The following is a 13305-nucleotide window of genomic DNA, read 5'->3' on the forward strand; positions in this document are numbered from 1 at the left end:
CACAAAAAAATATTAAGTGCAGCAGTCTTCCCAGGTACAGTGATCCCTCAAGATACAATGGCCTCGGGAAACAATATTTTCAACATACAAAGGTCTTTTCTGACCCATCGTAAGTTGAAACTAGACTCAACATACAATGTCTCAGACCCAGCCAATCAAGGTCACATCTCTGGTAAAAAAGGTGCATTAGTGGCTAGTTAGGCTACTTTCCCACTTGTGGCAGAGTGATCCGGCAAGCAGTTCCGTCGCCGGGAACTGCCTGCAGGATCAGGAAATCTGCATGCAAATGGACATTTGTAGACTGATCCGGATGCCGATCAGTCTCACAAATGCATTGCAAGAATGGATCCGTCTGTCTGTTTGTCATATGGACAAAGGGATCCGTTTCTATTTTCCTTCACTTTTTTACCGGTCTGTGCAAGGACTGATCCTGCATTGCGGTATATTTAATGCCAGATCCGGCACCAATACATTTCAATGTAAATTAATACCGATCTGGCACGTGTTCCGGAATTTTGGACAGATAAAACCGCAGCATGCTGCGGTATTATCTCCGTCCTAAAAAGTCAAAAAGACTGAACTGAAGACATCCTGAATGGATTGTTCTCCATTCAGAATGCACGGGGATAAAACTGATCAGTTCTTTCCCGGTATAGAGCCCCTAGGATGGAACTCAATGGCGGAAAAGAAAAACGCTAGTGTGAAAGTACCCTTATCAGCTGCTATATCTAACTGTTATATGTAAGGATCTGCCTTAGCCATTTGCTTATTTTTCTTAAATCTTCATTTTCTCTCATCATAGATGACATTTTGGGGCTTTGGATGACATTGGATGGATGACATTTTGGGGCTTTGGATGACATTGGATGGATGACATTTTGGGGCTTTGGATGACATTGGATGGATGACATTTTGGGGCTTTGGATGACATTGGATGGATGACATTTTGGGGCTTTGGATGACATTGGATGGATGACATTTTGGGGCTTTGGATGACATTGGATGGATGACATTTTGGGGCTTTGGATGACATTGGATGGATGACATTTTGGGGCTTTGGATGACATTGGATGGATGACATTTTGGGGCTTTGGATGACATTGGATGGATGACATTTTGGGGCTTTGGATGACATTGGATGGATGACATTTTGGGGCTTTGGATGACATTGGATGGATGACATTGGATGGATGACATTTTGGGGCTTTGGAACCAATTACTCAACCTACATGTTTCAGCATACAATGGTTGTCCTGGAACCATATAATATTGTAACTTGAGGGACCACTGTACATAGTCCTCATGCTGTAGCCAACTGTGATAAGCCACCCCCTAGGCCCGTAGCTGTACTTTCAGGAGGTAGGACAATCAAAAAGACTAGCATTGCACTAGAGCAGAACTGAAGGTCTGGTCTTCTGGATTAATGCGATTGTTGAGGCCACCGAGTAAGTTTTGAATCATGAAATAATCTTTAAAAGGAATCCATCAGCATGATCTTGAACTATTATCCACTTATGAGTATACTACAGAAAAGGAGTTTATATCATTATATTTTTAAATTTTTTACTGTCAGCACTCAAAGTTGTGCTGAAATGCACAGTCCAGGCTGCTGTGCTCAGTTAAACTTATGAGCACGCACAGCATCAACAGCAGGGCAATGGGGCAGTATAAAGATTAAAAAATAAATAACGACCTGGATTCCTTATTTGCAGTACTAGTCATATACATTACCCTAAAAAAGTCTCAAACCCCACTAAACCTGCCACCAATAGGATTTTAATTTGAAGAAAATACTAAAATGTTAGAGATGAGAAAAAAATCTATTTGTGCAGGTACACACTCCCAACGTGTTACACCCCTCTGTACACCCTTACTGCAGACTGCTAGCAATTCATTCATAACTTCGAGCAGCAATAATACAGGAATGGCACAACATAGAGTCATAAGGATAGATGTTCCAGAATTTTTATAACATGGAGAATGCATGTAGTTACTAAAACAGACACTCCAGGAGAGGAGACAGGGCCTCTTTAACCCTCCAGATGCATTCTCAATAAGGGCCATAATTAGAAACTATCAAAATTCTGTTTCCATAAAGTAAAATCCTACAAACCTAAAATGGGTTTGCTGATCTTAGGTTTCACGGTTAGGCTGCTGATAGTACAGGTTTATATGGGTAGGTAAAGCTTTTATTGTTAAGGTTACGGGGAGATATGGCCTACCTTATAATCCAGACTACTGCTTGTGTCAGTGATAAGACCAGAGATGGTACATATTCCGTACTGGACCTCAGAGAACTCTATATGTGATTGCACCCAGGACTTTCAACATATAAATAAGGCAGGTGAGTGCTGCCTGAAGAGTACCCATCACAAAAACGTTCACAGCTGCTTATTTGAGAGATATTTTTTTCACTACCAGACAGCAAATTAGCATAAAAATCTGCTAATAGAAATTCAACATGATGCAAGTGAAGCGAAATCTCACAAGCGCAACGCCACAATAAGGCCTCATGCACATGACCGGTCTACAAAATGATTATTCTCATCCTCAATATGGGCAAAAATAGGACAGGTTCTGTAATTTGCGGAATGGACATACAGATGTAGATAGCACACAGATGATATCAGTGTGCTGTCTTTTTTTTATGGACCCATAGAAATGAATGGGTCTGTGCTGATCGGACACAAAATATGGTTGTGTGTATGAGGGCTAGGGCTGCATGGCAACTTGTGGCCGCGAAACATAAGATCACAACTACACGCTGCTAATGAAAGTGTGGTCGCGCTGAAGTCCATTGGCCTTGGAATTCTGCAAACTGTTGATCTTCATAACTGACATTCACTATGATGCAATGTAGCAGTGATACCAAATTGTGTGCGGTTTTTATTTACTACTTTTTCATAATCGCTTCTAAAATAAGGGTTCTTTCACACTTGCGCATTTCTTTTCCAGCATAGAGTTCTGTCGGGGCTCTATGCCGGAAAAATCCTGATCAGGATTATCCCAATGCATTCTGAATGGAGAGAAATCCGTTCAGGATGCATCAGAATGTCTTCAGTTCAGGACCGGAAAGTTTTTTGGCCAGAGAAAATACAGCAGCATGCTGCGCTTTTTGCTCCGGCCAAAAATCCTGAACACTTGCCGTAAGGCCGGATCCGGAATTAATGCCCATTGAAAGGCATTGATCCGGATCCGGCCTTACGCTAAACGTCGTTTTGGCGCATTACCGGATCCGACGTTTAGCTTTTTCTGAATGGTTACCATGGCTGCCAGGACGCTAAAGTCCTGTTTGCCATGGTAAAGTGTAGTGGGGAGCAGTATACTTACCGTCCGTGCGGCTCCAGGGCCGCTTCAGAGTGACGTCAGGGCGCCCCACGCGCATGGATGACGTGATCGCATGGATCACGGCATTCTGGAGCGCCCCGGGAGCCGCACAGGCGGTAAGTATACTGCTCCCCCGCTTCCACCACTCCCCACTACTACTATGGCAACCAGGACTTTAATAGCGTCCTGGCTGCCATAGTAACACTGAACGCATTTTGAAGACTGATCAGTCTTCAAATGCTTTCAGTTCACTTGCGGTGTTATGGATCCGGCGGGCACTTCCAGCAACGGAAGTGCATGCCGGATCCTAACAACGCAAGTGTGAAAGAGGCCTGTAACGTTTTATAGCACAGCATTTCAAGATCCGTAACTTTGTTTTATTTTTAGATCAATGTAGCTGTATATAGCCATGTAATTTTCATTGGTACCATTTTACGGTTCAGGGGGCTTACTGATTAGCAATTTTGCTGTTATTTTTTAATAAAGTTTTCTACTGTGTAGTTTAATTACAGTAACAGGTTAATGAATGATACAGGTTGTGATAATTGTAGAGATAGTGAGAGTTTTTTTACCACTTTTACAAAATAAACTGATTTTATGTAAAAATTGTTTCAATTTATTTATTTTTTAAATAACCTTTACTAAGGATTTTCTTAGTCCCACTAGAGGACGTCACAATACAGTTAGAGTATACCAAGGCTGTATATAGGCTGGGAGTCCACACGGCAGTTGAAACCCTGCCCACCTGTCGTGATGAATGGCGGCACAAATTCGCTGGTTCACAGAGAAATTAAATTTCAAATTTGTGTGCCAATTGCCACCATGGGTGGATGAGGTTTCAGACAGACATGGCAGGTGCATTGCAGTCATCCAGTCTTAGGCAGGCAACCATAGCAGGAATCGGGGCCTTTGATAAATCCCAAATTGCCATGGCAACTCATTAGCACCCCACAAATTTGGTTCGCAGAGGAATAACAGTAACTGAGGAAGCCCCCCATCCCACTCCCCCAATACCTAGATGCCACAGCCACTATTGAGCATGCTATCCAGGAGCTCAAATGGCTGGGATCATCTCCGATACAGGGAGTTACTGTGGGAGCCTTTCTGCAAGTAATTCCCAGACTCCCATTGTGATTGCATGGACGTAGCTCCTGTGCTCACCTGATCACCATGACATACCTGTACTTCTTGAAGGCTTACTGCAAGTGTATTCATAACATCCGTGAACATCAAAGAGGCCAATGCTGGAATCACATGTCCAGATTCTAGATGTTTGTTCCAACCCAACTGCATGTTAGTTTGGGTCATTTAACCCCAGACTAAAAGGGGTTTCCAGGCTCCACACATTGATGACCTATTGGTCATCAGTATCAGATCAGTGAGGGTTTGTCAGCAGGCAATGTCCAGCGCTGAAACTAGCACTTTGAATGGAACTAGAAGCCAAAATCTCCATTCAAAGTGTAGTGACCATGCCAGTTTACTGCAGTGCACCCCCCATTCAAGAACACTTAGAGCAAACTGACATTGATTACCTATCCTGGGAATAGGTCACACAGTGGGATCCTGGAAAACACCTTTAAAGGGTTAAAGATATAATAGATACATTAAGGTAGGAACCCGGATTTAAGAAAAGGAAGACTGCAGGACAAAACCCCTCAGGAAAACATATACAACAGGTGGAAGACAGAAGGAGCAGGAAATGGTGTCAGAATAGAGAAAGAGGACAAGAGGTAAGGGAAATAAATCTTTATTTATAGATATGCAGGGACGCTGGTATGCTTCTTACAGTTACAAGATAGATATGTATTCAAAAGCAAAAGTATATCCAAGACCATCTTACAGACTGATCAGCGGAACAATTAATTGCCTTACTATAGCCAAAACATTAGAAATAGATGGAAAAAAGCAAAAAGGAAAGCAAACGCAATAGTTACCCATCACTGCTGAAGCTGACCAGATAGAAATACAGACATGTTCCACAGGTACTTGATTACTCAAAACTGTTTTCCCACAAAGAAAATGTATCCACGGGATAGGGATAAGTGTCTGATTGCTGGGGGTCCCACCACAAGAAAGGGGGTCCCAAAGTGCACCTGTGAATGGAGCGGTAGTGTGCATGCATGACCACCACTCTACACAGTTCTATGGAGCAAGGGATCTCCGTTCTGGTGGTTCCCAGGGTCCAAACGCTTTCCTTTATCCTGTGGAAACCCCCTTAATGGCTGAAACTGCAGGAGCGGTAAATTCTCAAGGCACACCACCACTACTAATTTACTGATCCAGTGCTTTTTCCAAGCTGTGATCTAAGGCTACTTTCACACTCGCGTTTGGTGGGGATCAGTCATGGATCTGCACAGATACGTTCAGATAATACAACCGTCTGCATCCGTTCAGAACGGATCTGTTTGTATTATCTTTAACATAGCCAAGTCTTGAAAACCACTGAGTCAATGGAGGACGGATCAGTTTTTCTTTTGCATCATAGAAAATGGATCCGTCCCCATTGACCTACATTGTGTGTCAGAAGGGATCCGTTTGGCTCAGTTTCGTCAGACGGACACAAAAAACGCTGCAAGCAGCGTTTTGGTGTCAGCCTCCAAAGCGGAACGGAGGCAAACTGAGCGGATTCTTTTTCATTCAGAATGCATTAGGGCCAAACTGATCCATTTTGGACCGCTTGTGAGAGCCCTGAACGGATCCCACAAACAGAAAGCCAAAACGCCAGTGTGAAAGTAGCCTAAGCAGGACTCTGGGAACTGTATCCCAAACTGGACAACCTTACACCATATACTGACCCAAATTTACCAATACATCTGCACCAAAAATCAGTGTAAAAAGTGGCGCAAAATAGCGTCTTTTTCCAGCCTAAAAAACTTAATTCTGGCAAAAAATCTGACAAAATAAGCCAACCAATAGTTTAGAGTCGGAGGCAAATGTCTATCCCTGCACCAGATTTATTGTCCGTATGAGCCCCTGTGATAAATCTGCTGCAGGTCTAGACGGTCTGTGTACATTTCTGCCCTCTATGTGCTTAGTAAATCTGTGGCAGTCTGTGTACACACCGTTTGGAGTGGCATTTATTGTAAAAGCGTTAAAAGCACCAGGGTAGAGGGGTAGGAGAATGCTACAGCATGTGCTGAATAGAGGTGTATGAGCAGGTAGGGAGCAACCGCAAGATCAGTACAACAGTTCTGAGGTTACAGGGAAACCTTCAGCCAAAAATAATAAAAAGGGCCATGACTGACTCCTTATATCTGCAGTCTATACTGCTAACATTTTCTCCCTGAACTGATTTTTCCAGCATCGTTTTACACTGTAGCAGCATTCAAGAACAGAGTATACTGAAAAATATGTTTTGTGTAACTACACTGAATAAATACTTCTGATATGTCAAAAGTTTTGATAGGTGGGGGCCCTAGCGCTGAGACCCCTCCCAACCAAATCACTAAAAGGAGTTAGAGGCGTTCCCTCCGGCCACTGAAGATGGAAGTTAAGAGGGCCTCACAGACTTCTACTGAGGCAGTCTTCCCACCTATGAGAGGTTTCACAGTCCCTCAGTAACCCCTTAAGACACTTTTTTTGCTTTAGCCTCTGAATAAAATGGTCTATACAATTATGGTGCACACTTTCATTAGACAGCACGATAATCACTAATATTCGGAATGTATTCTCGGGTTTCTACAAAAAGATGCAATTCTATTCACAAACATTGCAGGGATTCAGTTTTAGGCCTCTTCCACATGAGCGATAGGGAAGGAGCCAGGGTCTGTGCGGGGAAAAACTGATGGTTTTGCATGCAAGTGGAGTCGGTTTTGTCTGCAAGAGAGTTTAGTATTTCAGTTCGGATTGCATGCGTTCTACATCAGTTTTTCACGCATGAAGAAAAACGAAAGAATAACGCTCCTCTCCTTGCAACAGTCAGGGAAAAACGCATTGTGTCCGGATGCCGTACGTTTTTCACGCAGCTCTATTCATTTCTATGTGGCATGGGCTGCAAGAAAAACCAGACACTAAGGAACATGCAGAGATTTTTCCTTAACGCAAAGATGCGTGAAAAACAACACTGGTGTACACAGACCCATGGAAATGAATCAGGATACAGAGCAGATACTGTTTGTTCACAATAAGCATCGCATCCAGATGGAAAGGTTGCTCGTGTGAAATCAGCCTTGCCCATCACAATGATGGCAGCATCTTACATCTAAAGTGAAGCCCCTGACATTCCCAGTTATCTGAGAATGGCTACGTGCTGAGCTTTTGGCCCAGTATAAATCCACCCAATAATTATAATAAGATTAAATTTCCTAATTTTTTTTGCGACTGACCTCTCCTGTCAGAAGAGCTTCCTTATTTTCTATTGGAGGATTGCAGAATAAAATGGATTAAACCACACAGGCCAGATTAAACGTACTGCATCCTAATAAACTAGAATATATCATCCAACCAGACCCACATTCTATAAAGCAACACAGACAGCATATACACACGTGGAATACAATACAGCAGCAAAACCATCACTTTAGTGACTAATGTAAACATCAAAAATCAAGAGGTTTGCAATTCACCCAAAAACAGTAAGGGGACTGCAGCCTATATGTGAAAATGAGGTAGTCGTAGTGCCAAGGAACAGATACAGTCCTCCAACCTGCACCCCTTAGCACGTATCTTGGTTTTATATGCTGAAATCAGCACTATGGCACGGACTAAAGCTAGTTTCACACATGCATAAAAGACCGTGCCAGAGTTGACTGCATCCAGCATAGCCGGACAATGCCATGTGCCCATCGGACCTCAATGACTATAATCCGGCTGAATCCCAGCTGATATGCTGGAGGGCATCCAGATAACCGCAGCATCCCATTTTGGTCAATAGGGCATGCAGCTATGCCGGATTTCTTCGACGCATATGTGAAAGTAGCCCAAGACTTTAATTTGTCCAGACATATTTTGAGGTCAACCCTGTACTCCTATATTCAGGCAATGAGTAAATCACTGCATAATGTCATTTCCTAGCCAACCTTCTGCAATAAACTTGAATATTACTGTGCAACAAATGAAGCTATGCTTACTTCTACAGGAAATAAAAGTAAGTTTAGCATGTCTCCTGAGAACTCCTTAAGCAAGCTACATAAAGCCAGCATACACCAATGCTTGACACCTGAGCGGAGGCGCTCGCTGCCCAGCAGTCTGCGACAAGTGACAAGAAGCACTGTGCTTACTTCAGACTCCTTCACTTTCCTTACTGCGGAGTCATAGTCTTCAGAATTCTCTTTATCATCATCTGTATCACTGCTCACCCCACAGAAAAACGTTGGAGGCAGTTTCAGATGTTCAGCCTTTGCCTTTTCCTCAGTAGTGGGCGTCTTTTCCCAAACAATCACGCACTCTCTCTCAGACCCTGTGGTGGACTCTTGAGCGTAGTCTGAAAAATGAAGGGAGAGAAGACGGTAAGTGACACTGAAGACTACAATAACTACTCCTCATAATGGTCACGTACATAGAGATAGCTCAAGGGTGTAAAAGGCTTATTTTCCATTTACAGAGAGGTTTTTCAACTAAGGAGACTTCTCACCTTTCCCAGGTGACATGTTACTTGGCTTGGAGCCACTAAACCACCAGCATGTCTGCATGCAGCCGGGACGTAGATGCCCCTGTCACAACCAGTTTCAGAATTATGCAGCAAAAGAACTTCTACCCAAGATAAGTTTGGTGGCTCTGGAGGAACTTATCTTGGGCACATGTGCAGGTGAAGCCAGGGACCACATGTCTCTAGCTTCATTGCACAGAAACAAAGCCAACATTTTAAAACTAAGTTGGTTGGGATTACCTGATGTAGCGTGTTGATTTTTGTCCCTCTTGTTTTCCTGGTAAAGTTGACCATTTAGGTTCTTGACAGCAGACTCAAAGTCCTCATCTGTTCACAGACAACACAACAGGTCTATTAAATAACTGTGGAATGTATGTACCATAACTTTCCCGTATGTGAAGCATGTCATAGTAATGACAAAGGGGACTCACAAATATCCTGTCCTTAACGATTTCTTACATTTGTTATTTACTCGTTTTACTTTACGCCCCCATAAAAGGTCATATGAGGAGCTTTGGGGGAAAATTTGAATAGGTGATGTCAGATTGATCCAACCGCTGGGAACCCCCACATTTACAGACACACTGTACTGGCAATAAATTATTTTTTCCCATCAAAATATAACATTGAATTATACAATCACTATTTAACAAATTAAAATACGAAGAAACTGATATAAATGTTCTGTTTATCAAATGTTAAACAAACATATGAAATATAACCCTATAAATAAAAAAAAGAAAATAAAAAAATATTGATAAAATTTTTTAAAAACACGTCAAGGAACTTACCGTCTACATCATTGTCACTGATGTATCCAGGCTTATTCTTGTAGCAGAAGAAAGTAGGAGGGAGGAGCAGCTGGTCTGCCAGAGCCCTCTGCTCTGCTGTCGGAGTTAGCTCATACACAATTAACACATCGGAAGAGCTGTCGCATCCAAGATCACTGCTACTCTTGGCTAGAGGAAAAAGACAGATGATGGGTGAGAAAGAAACTAATGCAAACCACAACATTCCCGTTAGTAAAAGGCAAAGAAGGTGGTGTTAAATACTAGTAGGATGTTAAAAGAATGATAGTAGACAACATGAAGATTAGTTACAACACAGACCAGTTCTTGCACGCTGAAGACAAGAAACTAAACCAAAAATTCATGGAATGATCTGAGGTGTAACGGGAGGCAAACTAAACAAGTCCATGACAAGATTAATCTTCAAAAAGTTCTTAAATCAGGCTTCTTTACTGGAATATGACCCAGTCACCAGCCCATCCTTGGGCTACTTTTGGTAGGTCCTAAGCACTGCGTACTGGGGTGAACCCACAAGACCTGCCATTCTGAAGAGGTTCTGATCCAGCAGTTTAGTAATCAGAATTTGCTCCTTGTCAATGTTCTTCAGATCCTTATGCTTGTCCATTATTCCCTGCTTCCAAAAGGCACATCAACTACTGTGCAATGCATAGTGACATGACAGCATTCAGCACCTCACTGCTGCAGCCAATCCGTGTCCTCAGCAGCGCAGCAGTCACACCAACTACTGTGACATTCAGCACATCAGTGCTGCAGCCAATCTGTGTCCTCAGCAGTCACACTGACCGCATTCAGCACATCACTGCTGCAGCCAATACCGGTCCTCAGCAGTCTAGCAGTCACACCAACTACTGTGACAGCATTCAGCACCCCACTGCTGCAGCCAATCCCTGTCCTTAGCAGTCACAAGCCTATCACCAGTAGTGTTTGAAAACCCTTTTACTCTCCCCCATTGCTTTGATCTGATTTCTTCATGTTGCAAACAAAACTCAAAAATATATAAATAATTTTGTACGTGGAATCACAGGCAGCAGATTATCTCCCATGAAAACAAGGGATTGGGCATGGCAAAATCCAATATGCCCAATTCTGTCCCTCCAATCTGCCACTGGGCACAAGTCTGAACACCACCGTACATAGATAGTTGGGCAGTTCTGCCAAAATCAACAGGTATGACCACCTGTGGGTGATAACGCCGAGGCCTGTGATTCTCCGCAATGGTTACATGGTTAGATGCCACGTCATCAGCTGCCCAGAAGTAAACAGGGACCCGAGCGCCAAGGGATAAAATGGCCTGACACAAAGAATGCGACAATAGTAGCCCATGTCCTGGATACGTCCGTTTGTCATAGCTCTTGAAGCACAGATTCCAGCCGCCATCCAATCTTTGGGTAAATCTCCCCAAAATTTTTCACAATCCTTTCAAGGCTGTGGTTATTTATGCCGCTTGTTCGCCTTTATCTACCACAATATTTCAATGACTGTCTTGTGGACAACTGTTAAGTCAGAAGTCTTCCCCATGATTGTATAGCCTACTTAACCAGACTGGTGGACCATTTAGAGCAGGGATGTCAAACTCGCGGCCCTCCAGCTGTTGCAAAACTACAACTCCCATCATGCCTGGGCATACTACAGCTATCAGGGAATGATGGGAATTGTAGTTTGGCAACATCTGGAGGGCCATGAGTTTGACATCCATGATTTAGAGGCTTAGGAAACCTTTGCAGGTGTTGTGTATTGATTAGCTGATTAGAGTGCAACACTACGCACCTACATTACTGAACTTTTTCACAATATTCTTATTTTCTCAGATACTGACTTTTGGGCTTTCATTAGCTGTAAGCAATAATCTTCAACAGTAAAAGAAATAAAGGCTTGAAATAAATCACTGTGTAATGAACCTATATAATACACTTTTTGAACTGAATTATGGAAATAAATTTAAAAACTTTTCAATTATATTTTCATTTATTGAGACACACATAGTTTTTAGGGGAAAAGTTCCTGTCCTCTCAATATTTAGGAGTCAACTGGGCGTTGCTACTGAATGATTGACAATTATCTCTGTATGCACATTAACACAGGTAAGGCTGTCAATGATTAGGAATGTTCTCCCTGAACTAACACGGAAAGAGCAGGGATTTAAATTGGGTCCGTCACCAGGAAATTCTGTTAAACAGTGCCTTGTAGGACTAGATGAAAATGTACTTTTAATCCACATGCAGTTACTCCTGCTCCTTCCTTTGTAGGAACAACAATTGGCTTCCCGTCTACTGGCCACGTCTCTAGCTTTTTAACTTTCTGTGGGAGTCTTTGTAAGCCACTTTGAGGTACCCATTAAATAGCCAACTACAAGCAAAGTAATTCAATGCTGCTTATTTTCAATGTCTCTAAAATGACACAAGTACATTTAATTGCTGCAAATATCTAACAGAGTAGCCATTTGCCACAAATAATATTTTGTCCAACAATATCACCAGCAGTAGACCAAATAGTCAAATCTTAAAAGGGAATCTGCCAGCAGTTTTGATCATGCTACACTGCAAGTTGAGGTAAGAGCAGGGCAATCATACCATATTTTGGAGCTTTTACTGTCAGGACTAGCATGACTATGAAGTTTTATCCTACCAGGTTCTGCTCTTGCAATTGCACTAAAGGGAGAGCTTCATTGTGAAATGCTCTTTACATTGGTCTGCTTCACTACCCCTCTGAGTGACAACTGTAGTGGTCTACTGGTTGGATGCCATAACCGACCCTCAGAGCAGAGGGCTGTGAAACAAGTCAACGCATTTCACTGTGAAGCTCCGCATATAATGCAGAGATCAGCAATCTTCAGTACTCCAACTCCCAGCATGTAAACTTACTCAGCTGTTCTCAACTTACACAGAAGCAAAAAGAGCAATCTGGGAGTTTTACTTTCAGACCAGCTGGAGTGCTGACGGTTGCTGATCCCAGAGTTAGAATAAGGCTCAATTCACACGTCCGCAACGTGTTTTGCGGATCCACGGTGCCGCAAAACACGGAAAGCGGCAATGTGCGTTCCGCATTTTGCGGACCGCACATTGCCGGTACTAATAGAATATGTCCTGGACATGTTCTATTTTTTTCGGGAATGGAATTGCGGACCCGGAAGTGCGGACCCGCAATTCCGTGTCCGGGCAGCACATCGTGCTGCCCCATAGAAATGGATGGGTCCGCAATTCCGTTCCGCAAAATGCGGAACGAAATTGAGGACGTGTGAATGGACCCTAAAACGTCATATTCACACTACTCCTTATAATGAAAGCACCACAAAATGTATGTTTGTCCTACTCTAACAAGCCCCATCTTGTTATTATGGACAAAAAATATGAACTAGGCACAGCGGCTCAGAACTTAACACTTATCCCGATTCAAACCAAACAAGGCACATTTGCATGGAGCTTGTATGTTAGGAACTATACTGATTGATTATCTGGCCCTAATTTGGGTGTAAATGGATGGGGATCTGAGATTGGGACAGGGACCAAGATAAGTGATGAGAATCTCTGAACAGCCGTGCAGGTGGTGGTGAGACTATATACTGTAAGCAACAGATATAAGCTA

General features: G+C 42.8%; 1 protein-coding gene across 2 annotated transcripts in view; it reads right to left on the minus strand.

Moving 5' to 3' along the window:
* LOC122930304 (E3 SUMO-protein ligase RanBP2-like) overlaps positions 1 to 13305 on the minus strand; it is a 79912-nt gene that overhangs the window by 6920 nt on the left and 59687 nt on the right. The window contains exons 21-23 of one of the 2 annotated variants that reach the window (XM_044283567.1): positions 9706 to 9873; positions 9155 to 9241; positions 8625 to 8749 (exon numbers count right to left, since the gene is read on the minus strand). In XM_044283567.1, coding sequence (XP_044139502.1) covers positions 8625 to 8749; positions 9155 to 9241; positions 9706 to 9873 — 380 coding nt within the window. Of the gene's footprint in view, positions 1 to 8546; positions 8750 to 9154; positions 9242 to 9705; positions 9874 to 13305 lie in introns of both variants that reach the window. The other variant, XM_044283566.1, reaches the window with a different exon arrangement.

Source organism: Bufo gargarizans, chromosome 3, assembly GCF_014858855.1.
Source record: "Bufo gargarizans isolate SCDJY-AF-19 chromosome 3, ASM1485885v1, whole genome shotgun sequence".
In the NCBI taxonomy this organism is placed as follows: domain Eukaryota; kingdom Metazoa; phylum Chordata; class Amphibia; order Anura; family Bufonidae; genus Bufo; species Bufo gargarizans.